Source organism: Neopelma chrysocephalum, unplaced genomic scaffold (assembly GCF_003984885.1).
Source record: "Neopelma chrysocephalum unplaced genomic scaffold, ASM398488v2 Primary Assembly neopelma1_80b, whole genome shotgun sequence".
Lineage (NCBI taxonomy): Eukaryota > Metazoa > Chordata > Aves > Passeriformes > Pipridae > Neopelma > Neopelma chrysocephalum.
Genome location: NW_020897742.1, coordinates 5,359,537 through 5,377,951, shown reverse-complemented (window position 1 = coordinate 5,377,951; position 18,415 = coordinate 5,359,537). Strand labels below are relative to the sequence as shown.

General features: G+C 38.4%; 1 protein-coding gene across 5 annotated transcripts in view; it reads left to right on the top strand.

Annotated features, from left to right (window-relative positions):
* Nucleotides 1-16,484, top strand: part of GREB1 (growth regulating estrogen receptor binding 1) — a 94,239-nt gene extending 77,755 nt beyond the window's left edge. For 4 of the 5 annotated variants that reach the window (XM_027690307.1, XM_027690305.1, XM_027690306.1 and 1 more), the window contains 10 exons: nucleotides 680-838; nucleotides 3,169-3,311; nucleotides 4,073-4,234; nucleotides 5,841-6,045; nucleotides 6,849-7,023; nucleotides 7,976-8,194; nucleotides 10,460-10,595; nucleotides 11,139-11,339; nucleotides 12,946-13,084; nucleotides 14,749-14,912. In XM_027690307.1, the coding sequence (XP_027546108.1) occupies nucleotides 680-838; nucleotides 3,169-3,311; nucleotides 4,073-4,234; nucleotides 5,841-6,045; nucleotides 6,849-7,023; nucleotides 7,976-8,194; nucleotides 10,460-10,595; nucleotides 11,139-11,339; nucleotides 12,946-13,084; nucleotides 14,749-14,912 (1,703 nt within the window). Of the gene's footprint in view, nucleotides 1-679; nucleotides 839-3,168; nucleotides 3,312-4,072; nucleotides 4,235-5,840; nucleotides 6,046-6,848; nucleotides 7,024-7,975; nucleotides 8,195-10,459; nucleotides 10,596-11,138; nucleotides 11,340-12,945; nucleotides 13,085-14,748 lie in introns of all 5 variants that reach the window. The other variant, XM_027690302.1, reaches the window with a different exon arrangement.
* The last annotated feature ends 1,931 nt before the right edge of the window (nucleotides 16,485-18,415 follow it).

Here is an 18,415-nt window from a genome sequence, read left to right as displayed (position 1 = left end):
TTTCTGCTCTCTAATAGCTAATTTTAGTCCAAACTTCCTTTATTTGCAGTGTAGTACTCCCCTATGTTTCCAGATGTATTTCTGTAACTAAGGGCTGGATTACACAGAAAAATACAGGTGATATTTTGTGGACTATGTGTAATTCTGCACTAAATGTTTGCCCACAGTCAGCCATGCAGAATCTCAAATAGGTGTTACCAGTCTGTGATCTGCCTCCATCAGAAGGTGTTCTGTGATTTTACTGAAGATGTTCAGTGATTTTACTGTGGGAATGTGCCTCAGCTCTTGTCTCTGAGGGCTTCCTGGGGCAGTACCCAGGAGTCTTCCTCCACAGTGAGCTGTGAAAGAGGCAGCTATCCCCCAAGGTTTATGGGAAAACCTGTGGGAAAAGTGGACCATCAGCTAGTGGAGAGGTTTGTGCAAGCAATGCTTTGTATTTTTGGTAGGATTTTAGAGAAAACTTGCAATCAGGACATGAAGATAAGTTTTAAAAGGCAGAGTTGCATTGAGGTATGAGGTACATTTTTGCAAAGGTGCACCTCTTGGTGCATAATAGTATTGCTTCAGCAGAATAATGAAAGAAAAAATGAAGCAGGAATAATAGACAAAACAAAACCATCTATAGCAATATAAAGAGCTTTAAAATTTTATGAATTCTTACTTTTCAATAATATGATAGACATAAAAGAAGAATCTGATCAATGCTACCATCAGCCTGGAGATATGTGGCCAGATTTGGAGAAATTTAAGAAGATGCCTTTTGACTACACTATCCATGATCCGAAATATGAAGATGCAAGTCTGATTTGTTCAAAGCTTCAGACTATAAACAACGAAGGTTAGAATTTTAAAAATCTAGATTGGTACACATATATGTATTTATTTGCTTTTAATATGAGAATCCTGTTAAACTTCAAGCAGAGTTAAAATGTTAGAATTTCACTTGACTAAGTAATAGTGAAAAAAGATTACAAGTTTGCCAGATGAAATACCAGAGTATAAGCCTTATAAATGTTTTATGGAATATTATATGGATAGTCTTTAATTTAAAAAGCTCTAATTCCACGTACATTTGTGTATTTGAATGGTTGTATATAGTAGCCTTGTCCTGCTCTGTAGCAATGAAGTGACTTATGTGAGAAAAGTTGGTTATTCACTTAAAAGTATTTATAGGTTTATTTTTTTAGGTTTTGGTCTAGTTTTGGAAAGCATGAGATGCATATGTCCAGATGTAGATTCCTGGAGTATTGAGGTGTGAATTAGTCCTCTGAATTATCCAGCTGGACATACACAAGCCCATAGGATTAGGTAGGATGTATCCAAGTATGTTGAGGGAGATGCCAGCATTGTTGTGAGGCTACTGTCCATTATTTTGAAAAGGTAATGGCAATTGGTGGAGGTTCCTGATAGTTGGAAAAAGGAAAATGCCATTCCCTTCCTCCACAGGACAGAGGGAGGACTGAAGCAATTACAGCCTACTCAGCCTACCCTCAGTCCTCAAAACAATTATGGAACAAAATATCCTGTAAGCCATGTCCAGACCTATGAAGGAGAGGAAAGTGACTGGGATCAGCTGGAATGGATCATCAGATGCAAATTGTGATTGGTAAACATGACTGCATTTTATGATGAGGTGACTGGCACTATGGACAGCAGTGGCTTTATCTTGACTTCAGCAAGGCTTTTGTCACTGTCTTCTATGATATCCATACAGGCAAAACTGGACAGAGGTGATTTGGATAGGTGGATTTTAAAGTGAGTAGGAAATTAGCTGGACCACTGAATTTAAAATGTGAGGAGTGTCACCAATCTGACTGACAGCTGGATACTCGTGGCAATACTCAGAGGCTGATAGGGAGACAAATGCTGTTTAAGATTGCCATTAATAACTTGGTCAGAGGGACAGAATGCAATGTCAGCAAGTTCATGGATGGTACCAAGTTGGAGCAGGAGTCAATATGCAGGAAGGTAACGCTGCTATTCAGAAAGACCTTGGCAGGCCGGAGAAGTGGAACCTCAGGAACAGGAACCTCATATAGTTCAACAAACATGCCCCTTGCACTACGGATAGATTAATTTTTTTCAGCTGCACAAGCTTAAGGCCAACTCTGTAGAGACCAACTTTGATAAAGGTGATTTGATGGTCCTGATAGACAACAATTTGAACATGAGTCACCAGTTCGCCATTGGGTTAATGGCTTAGTAATAATCTAAGGTCAAGGGAAGTGATTATTCTTCTGTGCATGGCACCTCTAAGACCACATCTGGGTATTCTGTCAAGTTTTTTGCTTGCCTGTATGAGAAAGACATTGACATACAGAAGTGAGGCTAGTGGGTAGCCACCGAGATGTGAAGAAAATTGCAGAAAATTGGTCTGGGAAAGTCTAGCAGGGCCATCTGAATGCTGCCTTCAGCTTCCTAATGGGAATTTAAAAACACACACTATTACAGATACACAGCATAAGGAGAAGAGACAACAGATACAGATGAGAAACATGAGAAATTACAAGTAGATAGTATGAAAAATATTTCCAGAATAAAAGTGGTCAAGCCATGGAACAGGATGCCCAGAAAGATCATGGAAATTCCACTCTTAGTGATTTTCAAAACTTGACATGACAAGGAACAGCCTTGAACAACCTGATTTGATGCTGAAAATCTGAGTGAAAGGTGATATAACAAAGTCCTTTTCAGCAGAAATTACACCTCATCTTCCTTCAGTCTCTCACAAAGGGGATCCTTTTAAAAGATATGGAAGTGAACTAAAGAGTAACATCACTAAATTGCCCAGTTCATTTCACATAATGTACAGTGATTTCTGTCACAGAATGGCAAATGTCATAAGGCTCTTTTTTACTAAGCATTCAACCAGTAATAGCAACAGCAACAATGATAATTTTAATAATCTGGCTTTGCTTACACATCAGCCTTATGTAAAATCTGTACAGAATTATCATAATCATGAATTCGCAGATACGTTTGTAGTTCCCTTTGCTGTACATAAGTTTATAAACATAGTATTCTCAGAATGAATTCATAGTTTGTTTTGTACATGTTTAATATGGCCATTTTTCCTAAAAGCTGACTATAGTGACAGAAACAGTTTGTCACAAGGGAGCACATTCTAGCCTTGAATACATGTTAAAGTTGTTTCTTATTTTTTGATAGACAGATCAATGAGCAGGAGACAGGAGGATATGTACACATGTCGTCAAACAACTAGGATGAGATTGTCCAAGTATGCAGCATATAACACCTACCATCACTGTGAACAGTGTCATCAGTATATGGGTTTCAATCCCAGGTACCAGGTAAAGATTTCCAGAAGTTACTCTGCAGATCAGAAACTGAAGCAGACACAACACATACACAATTTGTGTACATTCACTGTATTAAAATTGGCTTAGAAATTGTATGTGTGTGTTAAAAACAGCTGATTTACAGAGTTTGTTATTTCTTGAGGTTTGCCTGCCTTGACCAGACTGCAGGTTTGGGGGCATCAGAGGACTGATTCCTGCCTCATTTACACTAGTTTGTTCAGTGCTGTAATCTATATGTATACTTACCAGTTAAAAATACTTTCCCAGCAATCTTTTCCCACTGGACTTGCTTGTATTTTCACCTTGGTAACTTGTAACAGGTGTTACTTCTGATACAGGAGTAGTGCAGCATAGAATAGTCTATACGTGGTATACAACTTGTTATTACTCAGAGTAACCCTCTAATTTCCTGCCTCTTAGAGTGTGAGGAGGAAGGTGTCAGCAAAGCAAATACTGGTTTTTATGTGTCAGTATTTCTGAAAACCAAAGAGTGGCCTGTAAGTATTGGTACCATCTGCAAGACAAAGCTGAAGCAATGGTTTCAAAAGAGGGAACACTTTACTGTGGAGTTTTTTTTAGTGTAAGCTCTAGCCTGGGTGATATTGCTTAACACCTATGAAAAATGAAGTAAAATCTAACACTATACCTAAGTGATTGTAATCTGTTTAGCAATGTTATGAATGTATATAACTACACCGAGACCTTGTAGTTTGACTCTAACCGGAATTATCCTATTTTTTTCCCATCTTTAGCTTTATGAGTCTACTCTGCATGCATTTGCATTTTCCTATTCTATGCTGGGAGAAGAGATCCAGCTACATTTTATCATTCCAAAATCAAAGGAGCATCATTTTGTCTTTAGCCAACCGGGAAGACAACTGGAAAGCATGAGGCTACCACTAGTCACAGATAAGGTAGATGGATAATTATATTTATGGCCATATATGGGAGAGAGACACCACCAATTCTAAAATTTGTTGAATTAGTATTCTTTATACTACTACTCCTGCTGTCAAGAAATAATGAAGATGTCCTTATACTAAGCTTGTTCCTTCTCCCAGAAAGGGACACATGAAGCAAAACAGTCTAGCCACCATGTTTCTTTATAAATACGCTTATCTGGGACTAAAGGTCTTTCATTATGGGTTTAAGATGTTAAAGTGAGAATGGTTTCAGCAATGACCCTCAGAGACATTATTTTGTTTATTGTACCATTACAAAGAGGAAACATTTTTTTCTGTGGAGAAAGGCAGTGGAATATCCTGTCTTATTCTGCATAACTGCTCAGGTACTTTCACATAAAAATAAGGCTTTCAAAGAATCTTTGTCGTGGCTTCAAGACTGTATAAAGAATCACATGTCACACTTGTAAAGAAAACACTTTGTAAGGCCATCCGTCAGACAGGCCACACAAACTCTGATGCTGGCCTTTACAGGGACTCCTGATATCCATGTCTAAGGTGAAGTTGTGCTGTTCTCAGGCCACACTGTTTGGAGTATTGAAGAAATCTGTGGAACAGTAGTAATCAGTAGCACTTCTATCCTGGAGAAAATAAGCTACTTTCAATAAACAGTAATAAATCAATACCACCCTCCAGTTCAAGTTTTAAATGGAAGAACCCAGACAGCAACACAGCATCAACTATGCCATGTGAGGATGAAACCTCCTGCTCTTCCTCAACCAGTAACCTTGTGCTTGGCTACACAGTTAGAACTGTGCACTGGGTCCTCGTGGATTCTTTTCCTGCTTCTGCCACTGACCTCCTTTGAGGCTTTGCCAAAATAATTTATTCTTCCTTTGCTTCTTTTCCTGTTCACTTGATCCAAATAGTGCCTGCAATCTTACTGCAAGGTTGAAAAATGCTGTGGGATATACACCTAGATTATTAAATCATTATAAAATGTTTTTCTTGATCCACTTTTCGTGAACTCCACTGGCATCAAATCCACCATTTTGTGGTTTGGCAGTTTTAAATCTGGAGTGCTTAATTATGAGGACTTTAGAGAGTCTCTGTAAAGAGGCACACTTTCATTCTGGCTATTTAATGACCTTGGTAGGAACCAGGCTAAAAACAGTTTCCCAGACTGGAAAAGTCCTGGATATCTGTAGAAACAGGGCTTTTACTGTACTACCAAGCTTGGAAACACCCAGTGAGTTTCAATGCCTTCAAGTTTAGGAGCTGGCCAGTCAGAAGAGTTTTGGAGTAAGGTGTTTCTTACTGTCTTATGTCATATGGAGCTAAGTCCTTTTCCAGATCTAGCCTCCAGGTCCCTGTGCACTTAGCAGGTCAAGGTTAGCAGACCTGTCCACTCCACCATGCTCTCACCAGTCAAATAAGCTAAGTGATTGAGTTTTCTTTTTTCCCAGCTCTTATAAAAGTTGTTTATTTTCCTATCAAGGTAATTTAAAATGTGTTAGTTTGTGCAGTGACAGTGAATCTGATTTATTCTCCTGAAGAATCCGTTTCTCTTTTCGCTCTCCAGGTTAATACAGAAACTCACACTTCTTTTAACTTACAGAGTGAAGATTACATAAAAAGCCCCACTTTTACTCCCACCACTGGTCGTCATGAACATGGACTTTTCAATTTATATCATGCAATGGATGGAGCCAGTCATTTGCATGTTTTAGTTGTTAAGGAATACGAAATGGCCATATATAAGAAGTATTGGCCCAACCACATCATGCTTGTTCTTCCAAGCATTTTCAACAGTGCAGGAGTAGGTAAGTATAACAAAAAGTTCTAAGAAATGTGAACACATGAGTTGAACCCTTGAGGTGTTGTTAATCAACAGTGAAATGTAGATATACACCTTGTAACGAGCATGTCTGATCTGGAGATTTGGATTCCCTTTGGAGACAATGGGTCACAGCTGAAGATGCAATTCACTTAATCCAGGTCACCTAAAGCAAGCTTGATGAGTTGTACCCTAGAAATACTTACTCTCTTCTGTGGACTTAAAAGATGCTGAGGGTGTTAACTCAGATGAAGTAACTGACTCTGTTTCCTCGTGGAAATAAGTTATGTACTATTTGCATGGGCAGTGATGCACTGATTAGGTACATCCTTTAGGTAGGTTCTGCTAATATAACATCTGTGAAATATTCAGCCTTTTTCTTGTGCTACTGGAACAACTTATACACGGCAGTAGTGATGAAAATTCAAAGTAGATCATTAGGGAAAATTCTCCATGTCATTCAGGTGGTCAGTCAGCATGTCTAGCTGTTTGCACTAAGAGATGCTAGTGGACTCAAATATCTGTCAGGTGAAAAGAATTAGTCACTAAACCCTTAAGACACTAGCAAAAAAGTCAGAGTTCATTTTGCATGTGTCTCAGTGGGGTTCTGTAAGTCACTTTCTTGGCAAATGACAAAGTAAGTTGGCTCTGGGGAGTGTTGGGGTGTTAAAATCTTCGGAGTGGTTTATACCCTTATCTGTAGAAATGCTCACTTCAAAAGGCTTTCAAATTAAATGCTAACAATTTCTCCCCGTATTTTTAATCTGATGGTTATATCCTTGGTTTCAGGTGCTGCACACTTCCTGATAAAAGAGTTGTCTTATCATAACCTGGAGCTCGAACGAAATAGGCAGGAGGAGCTGGGCATAAAACCCCAGGATATTTGGCCTTTCATTGTAATTTCAGATGACTCCTGTGTTATGTGGAATGCAGTGGAAGTTGATTGTTCAGGAGACAGGAAGAGGTAAATAGAGTAATACGCACTTTTTCAGCTGATCTTTTTTAACATTTCACTGCGTATGATTTTGAAATTATGTTTGGTATACTACAACTTCTACCCTGTACAAGCAGAGAATTATATCAACCTAATGAGAGTAGATATCCTAGATATCTGCCTTTGCATTGCACATAATGTAGTGCTTTTCATTTAGCCTGCTTTTCATTTCTGTCCCTTGAAGATTTACGTGCCCTGCAGCCGTTGCTGTTTTGATTGACACTGGTTCAAGCTACAGTTACTTGGAATGCAGATTTCAGACTCTGTAAGCAATCCCTGATACACTGGACAAGCATGGACATTCACATGTACATTTTTCACCAGATTTTTCTAAGGAAGCTAGAAGACAATTCTGTGCAAATTGTGCAACTGATTTCCTGTGGCTCTTTTATCAGTCCCAGTCTGTGTGGCTCCTTTATGAGTTCCCCAAATCCCCAAACTAGTATTTTTGTTTTCATTACTTTGGAACATTGTTTGTACTAGATATTTTTATCTATTCCCAGAATGGTGCTATGCAGGATTTACAGCAAACCTTCAGAGAGAATGAAACTTAGTGAAAACTGAAATTTATGGACCTAGAGTCTCAATACTTTCTGCTTAAGTTGTGTCACAAAGTCAACAACCCTCCCAGATTCATTAGAATATTATCTAGGTAACTTTAAAAGCTTATATATCTGAGTGAATATTTTGAAAGATCTGGACTAAGTTTCAGATCTGTCATACCAGTCCCCACCACATAAGCACCAGTTAATTTTAAGTTTTAAATAGAGAGACAAAAAAATGCAGTAAACTAAGACAACACTGGAGTTATCTACCTGATATCATAACAACTTTTGACTTTTAATAATTGTTCTTCAGCTGAATGAGATTCTGAATGTTCTCTATATACTTTAAAATTAACATATTTTCATAATTATTGTAGTGACTATACGTGGACTGAAAGGAATGTTTCCTTGAAGCAAATTCTACAACATATTGAAGCAACTCCCAATGTTACTCATTATGCCTTAATTGGGATGAGAAAATGGTCCAGTAAAACAAACAGTGCTGAGATCAAGGAACCGTTCTCCTGCTGCCATGTGCATGATTTCATTATGCTGAATGTGGATCTGACACAGAATGTACAGTATAACCAGAACAGGTAAGTGAATCTGCAGCACCTTTTGAATAGAGATAATGAACCAAGTAAAAGAGGTTTTACAAAAGCTCTTGGTTTTTTAGGGTGGTTGTGATGACATGCAGACAGATTTTGTTTCCTTGCTAGTGATCCTTCCCAGGTTGCCAGAAGTTGAAAAAAAGACATTAATTTCCACAGTTCCAAATAAAACAGTCATATTTGAATTACAGGGTAGATATACTCAGCAGTGTGCCCTGAAGTATTGGTCGACTCCAAGTGACCTTTTGGTGAACACTTTACTTCGTCTCCTGCCCACTTATGTGCACACCCTTCCAAATAAAACAGGGATGTATGGCTGAATAGTGCATAACCAAGTCTTGTTCTAACATATAGCTGGGCTTTTTACTCTGAGTAGCACAACACTGGAGTGCACCACATGTGTGGTCATCAGAAAGATCAGAAGAAAAGCGTAAATAAATCTTGTTAACATTGGTGGTTGTTTCTCACATTCAGCTGTCTCAGAAATCCCACTTTTTCATTTATTGTGCCACATAAGACATATCTAATTATAATTTGGTCATACACAGTATCACCACAGTTACCAGAACAGTATTCACTAGGTACATCATCTCACAGAATTTCACTGATCTGTGTGAAATAGACTGTGGTTTTGGCCCCACTTTCGTGGGACAAGAATTTATTACAACAGAATGAAGTATATATCACTAGAACAGAATTCACTTGTCTAAAGATGGTCTTTAGGCACCTCAGAATATGCAGATGTCCATATGGGGCTGGCAGGTCTGACATGAAATCTACATGTGTTTTTCTGTAAGTTAAGTGGGACACCTCAGGTAATCTAAAATGACTCTGCACATCTAGACTTAGGTAACTGAACATCAGTCACTGTGCTTCTCAGAAGAACTCTTCTAACTCGGGAAGATACCTTTTGAAGTCCAAGTTTGCTTGGAACTGCAGGGAAGCATTCTGCTTTCATTATTCTGTGGATAAACAGATGATCCGTATTTCTATTGTCACCAGCCTGACACTTTAAAACAGCATTTTAAACTTACTCCCGTGCATCTCCTAGTACAGAACTATGCTCCCAGGCTGCCTAACTGTAATGCCTTATGAAGCATTATGAAGGGCTAGGGGAGACAATGACAATAAAGCAAAGTGATATGAGTACAGGCAGCAATGTTAAAATGTCAGGAGTGCCAGATCACACCACCCATTTCCTGCCTGTGTCTTTAAACCACATGTGGCTCATCCTAATCCTCTGTGTGGGTGCTGTTGAGCCTGAAGTATCGTATGACATTCCAAGCCTGGGCTGGCAAGGAAAAAGGTATATTTTAAAACACAGAGACACTGACAGTCAGGGATATGAAATAGCCATGTAGGTAGATATTGCTAAGATCAAAGACGAATTTTTAAAACCCTATAATTAGATGCCATGTTTCTCACTGATATCAACTGTTGCACTAATTGCTCAGCTCTCTTAAATTAATGCCCTGGATGTCAATCCAATGGTTCTGCACATCATCCTGTTTCCTTTCAAAATGGAGAACCACGTCTGAATTTTCCAAAGACAAGAGTATTTGAATTTAGTCAAAATTTTAGGAGTTTACCTTTTAATCTGTTCCATCATAATTTTTGAATGGGTCAGATTTAGATCACAGATGTTTGGCCTCATTCTGCTTAATTTATTCCTATGTCTCAACAGTTCTCTTGTATTAAGAAAAGACTCCTTGTCTTCAAATAGATTTCATCTCTAACATACATTTCTGTAGAGGCACATTGAAAAAAATTACTGGATATTCGTATTCTGATGGCAAAATGAGTAGTCAGATACTTATGTGCATTTGACAAAGCAAATGTAGGGCCTCATCCATTTCCTTGGAAGTTGAAGAAATTAATTTCTGTGACCTTATTTGGGGTAGTAACCTATGTAGCAATTTTCTATGACTGCATTATTGTAGTAAAAGACAAAGAAAATATTTTAATTCCTAGGTATTTTCCTGACAATTTACTGCCTTTCCACTTTATGTTTGTTGTTCTTTCCCTCCCTAAGTGCTTCTGTCCCTCATTCTGATCTTCTTGAACCCATTCTAGCCTAGTTTATTATTACAAAGCTGAAGCCTCTTTCCCTGACTGGTAGGCACTGGTGGAGGGTCAGTATGTTTGACACCTGTCCTTTCTATGGTGCTGATCAAAGACCTTGAGTGCTTGTATTTGTCAGCATGTTACAAGAAACATTCCTCTGACCTGCTATGACTTTATTCTTTCCAGATTTACCTGTGATGATGTTGACTTCAACTTGCGTGTCCACAGTGCTGGCCTTCTCATCTGTCGGTTCAATCACTTCAATGTAATGAAAAAGCAAATTGCAGTAGGAGGACAACGATCTTTCCACATAAAGTCCAAGGTGGGAACTAAGACCTCTGATTCATTGTTGTTAAAATTCTGTCTTCCTTTTTGTACCTTTTATCCAGGAGACCTGAGGTATTTTGGTGCATTTACTGTTGCCAGTAATGGGGTATGTCTGCCATGTAGGGCTTTTTTAAGTTATTTATTTATGAAATCCACAATATTCTTGTCAAAAATGCACCTGTCCTTAATAATTTTCCTTTAAAACTTTGAAAAATACCCAAGTGTCTCTTTACAGTCCAAGTAACCACTCACTGTGTGTTTTTTATCTACAGCTATTGAATTGCTCATCTTCATGTGACTTCATATGTAGGAGTACTTTGAGTTCAAAGAAAGAAACCTCAAAGACTACAAATACAAATACAATTCTATGACTGTCTGAAACTTTGCTGGTGGCAGACATTTTTGGCTGAATGATTTTGCTTGTTATAAAGATTTTAGATTTTTAGGGTAGAGATATGTTTTATACAAACCAAAATTCAGAAAAGCACCACTTGACTGACCAAGATTGATCTGTACCAGAAATATTTTTTCCTCATAGGTATCTGACACTCCAGTTTCAATCTCCCCTGCTCAGTACATTTGTGCTCCTGACAGCAAGCATACCTTCTTGGCAGCACCTGCTCAGTTGCTCCTTGAAAAGTACCTCCAGTATCACAGCCATCGCTTCTTCCCTCTCTCATTGAAGAATTATAGCCATCCAGTGCTATCTGTGGACTGTTACCTTAACTTAGGACCACAGGTACTGAACAAAATAATCTTCAAGCAGCTCTAGAAATGTATAGGGTATGTTTTGGATGGGTTTTCTGATGCATTCCTTAATAAGAGTTATACAGCCTTTGAAGAATTAGGTATTAGATCCCTATAATGTTAAAATCAAATTCTTAGTCCCATAGAGACATTGTCAGAGGCTTTAATGAAAGTACATGGAGAACAATCCCAGATTTCTCCTAAATACTAATATAGTCTGTGGATTATATTAGATTTGAATTATCACAGAGCACATTTTTCTTTAAGAAGTATTTTCTCAATCTGCTATAATTTGTCTCTTTCTACAGCAAATTTTTTCCATAAGAGGGTTTTACAAATATTAGCTAACCCTTAGAAAGCACTTTAAACAATGTTTTAGTTCACTTTTGAGTGATAAGCTGAGCAGAGAAGCAAATACCAAAAAAACAGTCAGAATGGCAGAAGCTGACATTAGATCTCAGGAGCTGTTCACTCCCTCTGATGAGTTTGAATATAAAGCCAAGGTCATACTTCAACTCAAATGTGAGTTGAATAGAAGTGTGATACTAAGGTGGTGTTGTTCATGAGAGAGAAACTGTTTTTACCTCTTCATTTGATTGAAAACTAAATGAAAAATGAAACTCAGTCTTGCTGGGTTTACTAAACTTCTTTACCAAAGTAGCTGTGTAATGAGCTTCCCGTATATGCTGCTCCCAGAACATCTTGAACTATATCTTTTCATTTTCTTTCTGGCTAAGCTCTTACAGGCCTATGTTCCCACCATATTTAGGAAAACAAACTATGGAAGGGTGTTGTACTGTTACTGTCTTCCTCCATTGCATACTTTCAGGTCTAACCCATTCAGCACATGAAATGAGTTCAGTTTGGTTCTGGAATTGTTACCTGAGCTGGAATATGATACAATAGGAATATGGAATAGACATACTGGGACAGAGTCTCAGTTGCTGTGGTTCAGCCTTCCTCCACTGAATAAGGCTGATTTATGCCAGATGAGGATCTGCCCCATCTACGTAGTACAGTGGCACTTTGGAAGCAAAGTCCTATGTGGAAGGTTCCTTAATTTAAATTTTTAAATCGTGAAACAGTGCTATAAATATTCCCAGTTCTTAGTGGATGTTGAGAGTAGCCATAAAAACAAACTAGACAAGAGAAAACCTTGTGCATTCATGTATATGCCCAACTCTACTGACTTGAGTAATCTTATCAGAATGAAAATTGTAATTTATAAAGGTTCTTTTCATGTCTGACTGCATAGTTACTGTATTTACTCATATAAATAAAATTTGCTGGGCAGGTCACAGCATTATGGTTGTGGGGAGCTAGAGTTACTGCAGCTTTCAAACTATCACATCTAAACCTCGTGATAATAATAGTAATAAATAGTAACAACTAATATATATTTATGAATATTGCTTTATATATATTTGTAGTAAGTAAAGGGATGTTTTGGAAGGAACCATACATCTTACAATATTTGGAGTTGGAAAGCAAGTCTGAATTTGAATCAGCTGAAAATACTGGAAGCTTGATATCAAGTCTTAGCTTTATATAGAAGCTTGAAAAATGTTGATTATTTTTTTCCAACCTCTCCCAATCAGATTGCAGTTTGCTATGTGAGTTCTCGGCCTCATTCTCTGAACATCAGTTCCTCTGGTTTGACATTCAGTGGTCTCCTGCTGTACCTCTGTGACTCCTTTGTCGTAGCTAGCTTTTTGAAGAAGTTTCATTTTCTTAAAGGTGAGCTGCAATAACTTTATTGCAAAGAATTAGATGACAGGGTCTCTGGGAACCTGGGGAAAGTCCATTTTATATGAAAATATCTATACATATATATGTATATGCATGTATTCATATTTGTATTTATATGTCCCACCCAACTTTGATGCTTGATCATGCTGGCTCTGCACTGTAGTAAACTGGTATATAACAGTGCTATAAGTTCTGCAGATTTCTAAGTGGGGAGGAATGTTGGATCCATATAATTGTGTCTAGTGTACATACACAACTCCTTACTTTATGTTTGAAAACTGAGTATTGAAGGTTTTCGCAGAAACCGTTTACCTGTTGTGTTCTTCCAGATTTTATAATTTGTGATGGTAAATGAGTGATGGACAATCCTCTATCAAAATCTATTTACTATTTTTGGAAATAGAAGCTGACTCATTTAAAATTTATTCCCAGTAACCAGTTTCTCCATGTAATTCTAATGATGGTGTATAGCAGTGGAGACAACTAACTTCCACTTGGATTTCAGGCAGTCACATTGCAGACTTCTTTTGTATCATTCTGCTACTATCTTAGGCATTTAGTGCTCTGGGGATTTGTTTTACTCACAGCTATAACTATCGCTGGAAGAAGAACGCTGTGGTTAGTGCCTCTTGAAACAGGCAGAGTTGTTATGAACTGCTGTGTTATCTGTTGCAGGTAACAGAGAGGCTATCAGTCAGTCTTATTTTGCATAAACCGGGCAATTTTTATAGCATGTAGCACAAAATATATTTGCTTTGGGATTTCTTCATCTCCCCTGGCAGTTTACTTGATTTTTGAACGTGCCACATAAGCACTAGACACCACATGACTGTCAGTCTTGTTTCTTTTTAATTATATTCATAGCTTTTTTTTTTTTGTCTTGGGCATTTACACTTACCTCACTGTCTCTCATTCAGATTACTGAATGTTGTTGGGTAATTATTTCCTCTTAATTGAGCATTTTTCTCAGAAGCCAGGAAGCCACACAAGCAAGTTAAAATGGTATCAGCATGTCAGTCAGGGCAGTTGATATTGGTCAAAATTGATATTATTATAAAATATGATCTTTTTTACTTCGGCATTTTGAGCTTGCCTACGTTCGTAGCCATACAGGTTCTTTGTTGCCAGCACATTAGCTTATCAATCTGAAAAACATTAAAAGTTAATGATTAGTTTTGAGGACATATTTAGACCATTTCTGGCCAGCAAAGCACAAAGAACGTAGTCAGCCATCACAGTGATTGACTTGTGTGTTTTGCTGCATCAGGGTTTCACTCAACAAAGGTAATGATTAGAAGGACTAAAACGGGAATGGATGTAGAGCTTTATCTTGTTTGCTGCTGGGACACATCACTACCTCCTTAGACCTAGCTGTTCTACCCTTCCTTACCCTGAAGAGTAGGGGAAGTATTGTTAGCCCTGTTTACTAGGTGAATACTAGGTACCTCAGGTTACACAAGAAGATCCTGACAAATAGGGAGCTGAACATGGCTCTCCTCAGTCCTAATGGAGCAGCTTAATTTTCTCCCAAGCCTATTTGTAACTCCTGATGTGAAAGTGGTGGAGTTCTACATGCCAGAGGGTGGTGGGAGCTGGGTGATCTGAGAATGAAGGGGATACTCACGTGAGTTTCTTTTTACCTGTTTGCTTAGGTGCCACCCTGTGTGTGATTTGTCAGGACCGCAATTCTCTTCGCCAGACTGTTGTCCGGCTGGAGCTGGAAGATGAATGGCAGTTCCGACTGCGGGATGAATTCCAGACTGCCAATGCAAAAGAGGATAGACCACTTTTCTTCCTGACTGGACGACATATTTAGTTGAAAAGAGACACATTTCCTAAATGATACAAGAGACTAATTGCCACCATCTCATGAAATTATTTTTGAGAGGCTCTGCTTTCTGAACAGAAACAGGGTTGTTTTCCATGGTTTATTAGAATGATATATAATCAGACAGTTTAGGCTTTTATTTCCAAATCTTTAAGTGACTTTTCTAATTTAATTGTCTGATGGAAGTCATTCCCAATTTCTGAGAGAGACACAGAGATTTACTACTCCACATGGTGGAAATCATTTTGGATCAGAAGCAAGGTCAATGAGTGCACTTCTTCTGTGACAAAAAAGACCAATGCAAGTTCATAAGGAAAAGTTTTAGGAAACTTTTTGTACATTCCAGAAATAGGAAATGTAAATTTAGGAGCAGATTTTGGTTTACAAGTCTTATTTATCTAACAGTTGGCACAGGGCAACAGGAGTTGTTACAGTTTTGTAGTATATTCTACTGATTGATCCAGTAGATTGATCCAGGTAGGATTTTTATATGAAGATTTGTAAAGTATATTTCTTTAATAGTAGGAACTCAGTTGGAGCTTTATTTTTTGGAATAGTTGCCACACTGGATAGTTTTACCATGCAGGACCCTTGGAATAGAAGCATAATAATATGTCTGGTTTTATTAGCATAAGGAAGAGAGTTAAGAAGGTAGATGTTAAAATGAGATCTGAACATTTAAACCTGAAACTGTTATTAACTTGAGTAACTGAAGACATCAAATGGTAACACTGATCTGCAAGTGACTTATTACATCTAGAACATGGTGGTTTGTGACTGAATTGTTGAACTGGCTGCAAATTTCAAGCTGGGCCCAGTGCACTCAGGAAAGCAGATGAGACGGTTTTAAAAGACTCCCAATACACTTTCTGGGGATATTTTCTTGCCAAGGTGCCTCAAAGGAGTGGGAAAATGGAGATTACATTGCTGAGAAATTCATATGAAAATCTAAAAAGATGTTCTAGAATGGCACCAGGCATCATGATATTTCATGTGCTCTAAATGTAAAATCAGCGATCACCGTCTTTGTCTAGTTTTTGGAAATACTGTCTAAGTTGCAAACTTTCTGTTTGTCTGTACAGAATCAGTGTTAACTTCACTCAGTTGAGGTGTAGGAAGTATGAGTATAGACATTGCTAGTTAATATTTGGGCTGGCCTTTCTTGCTGGATACACCAGTGAGAGGATCATTGATTTTATAGTGATGAAATGCTATCAGGTCGCTGAGCCCGTTAAAATATTGTCCTTGAAATGCAGACATCAGTATGCCAAAGAGGTCATTTAGGTTCATTTGCAGAGAAATGTAAGTTGTGTAAGTTTGAGAGACGTGGATTGCTATCTACAAGGTAACTGCTAGCAATCAGTATGTTTCTATATATCATTGTCCTTGCTTCAGAGTGAGAATTCACTTTAAGTTTTCAGAAGGAAGGTGAGCATTGTCCTATGTAAATAGTATTACCTGTTCAGTTTTCACCAGTTGATTAGTTAATTTAAATTTTTTAAAGAAGTGTGGCATTTATGTCTAATCCATCCTTTATAAATAAAGTTCATGCTGCATGGACATCTGTCTCGGTGATGTACAGGACCAACAAGTACACTTTTATAGTGGGAAAAAACAAAGTAAAAGGATTGGTTAAAAGAAGTTAATATAATTAAGCAATGACCTGAAATGATCAAGAGAAAATACAGTGCTGCTTAATGGCCTACAGCATACCACAGCCTCAAACATATAAGAGTTTTTGCAAGAACTCAGATCTAAAGACAGTGGATTGAAATCTCCTTTCCTGTAACCAAATATTTAAACAACATATACCAAGTGTCTGTTAACTTTTCCTGTGTTTTAGATCTGAGATTTGCTTTGCCAGTTTTCAGACATCCATTTTCTCCAAGAACCTAAAAGGCCTAAAGTATATAATAAAAAAATAAATAAATCACATCCTTTCTTAACATTCTCTTTTGCCGCAAAGTCTTCGAAACTTTGACAAAATACAGCTGCTAGTTGGCTAAGGCAGTCATGCTCTTGAGTGCTGTTTCACTGATAACCTTTTGCTCCATGAGTTGCCTACGTATCGTATCCTGCCTACAGGAAAGGAGTCTCAGGACCTGGTCTCACAAGAGAGAGTTGTGACTTTGTGTGACAAAGTGCAATCGTTCTCCACTGTGGAGTATATACATAGGAAATTGTGTATGGTGAAACATGCATGCAGAGCCCATTGTCTGATGAAGCACATCCTGTTACAAGACCAGATATGCATTTAATATGTGACCAAATATGTGACCAGGTACTTCCCATCATACAGATAGCTGTGCACCCCCACAGTAGAAAACCACAGCATTTTGTTCACAAGATGCCAAAAAAGTAATGGTGGATGAGTCAAAGAGAACCACACTCCAGAGCTCCATCCAAAAGGTTCTTCATCCTTGACCTTGTTTACAAACTAAGCCCCCCTAGAGTGTAAGGTTTCATGGAGAGGAACAATGTAGGGTGTGTGTCTCTGGGACTTTGAGGTGATAGAGTAATAGAGATAAATAATAATGAAATAAAAACAAATCTGCTTGGATGGAACTGGCATCCTCTGCTACAACTCTTGGTGTTATAGTTGTTTACCATAGGTGCATGTGTAGGGCTAGGAACCAAGGTCCCAGCTCCACACTTGTCTTGCCTTTTGTGGGATGGAATTACTGGCTTTCAGTCCCAGTGGCCTTTGTGAGAAAAATTGGCTCATGCCCCTTATGAACACAAATCTTAAACAAACTAAAAGGTGTTGTCTGCATGCTTTTAAGACTTTTTATAGCCTTTACCTTCTGCTCTAGTGCCTTCCATGCTTGCTGATTTAGTCATCCACTATTATCACCTGCAGATAGTATTATTAGCATGTTCTGTATTGTGTGTCAGAGAGTGAAGCAGTTCATGATTCAGCTTCTGCAAAACACAGAGTCCAAATATAGAGAAGGTTACTGGGAAGGTGACATTATTTTCCTTGCTACCATCCTCTCTTCTCTATCAAAGCACTCTTCACAAGTACTTCAGCACTAATGTCTGATATCTAATCATTACAGATGATTTGAACACGAACAAGTGCTTCCCGTTGTGGTGGTACCGAATGTACAGATCTCAGCTCCCACTCTGCATCCAGAAGCAGTTGCTAAATATTGCTTGAGAGGGGGCTGCTTTTCAAAGGCTGTATCTGTGACACTCTGTGATGAAACGCGTCTCTCAAACAAAAAGAAATAGTAATAGACAACCAATCCAAAGGAAGGGTCAGATGAGAGCTTTACAGGGTGGAAAACAGTGGTACAAAGTGTTTGCAGGAACACAATGACTGTGGGCAGGGACTGTGTGCAGTGTGAAAGAATCTGGATTTCTGTGGCAGTTGGAATTCATGTGGGTGGGGTGAGCACCCAGCTCAACAAGTCCCAGCCGCGTGCCACAGGCTGCTCGACTGGGCCAGCTGTAGGGCTTGGTGGGGATTGCAAGACATCACTCCTTCC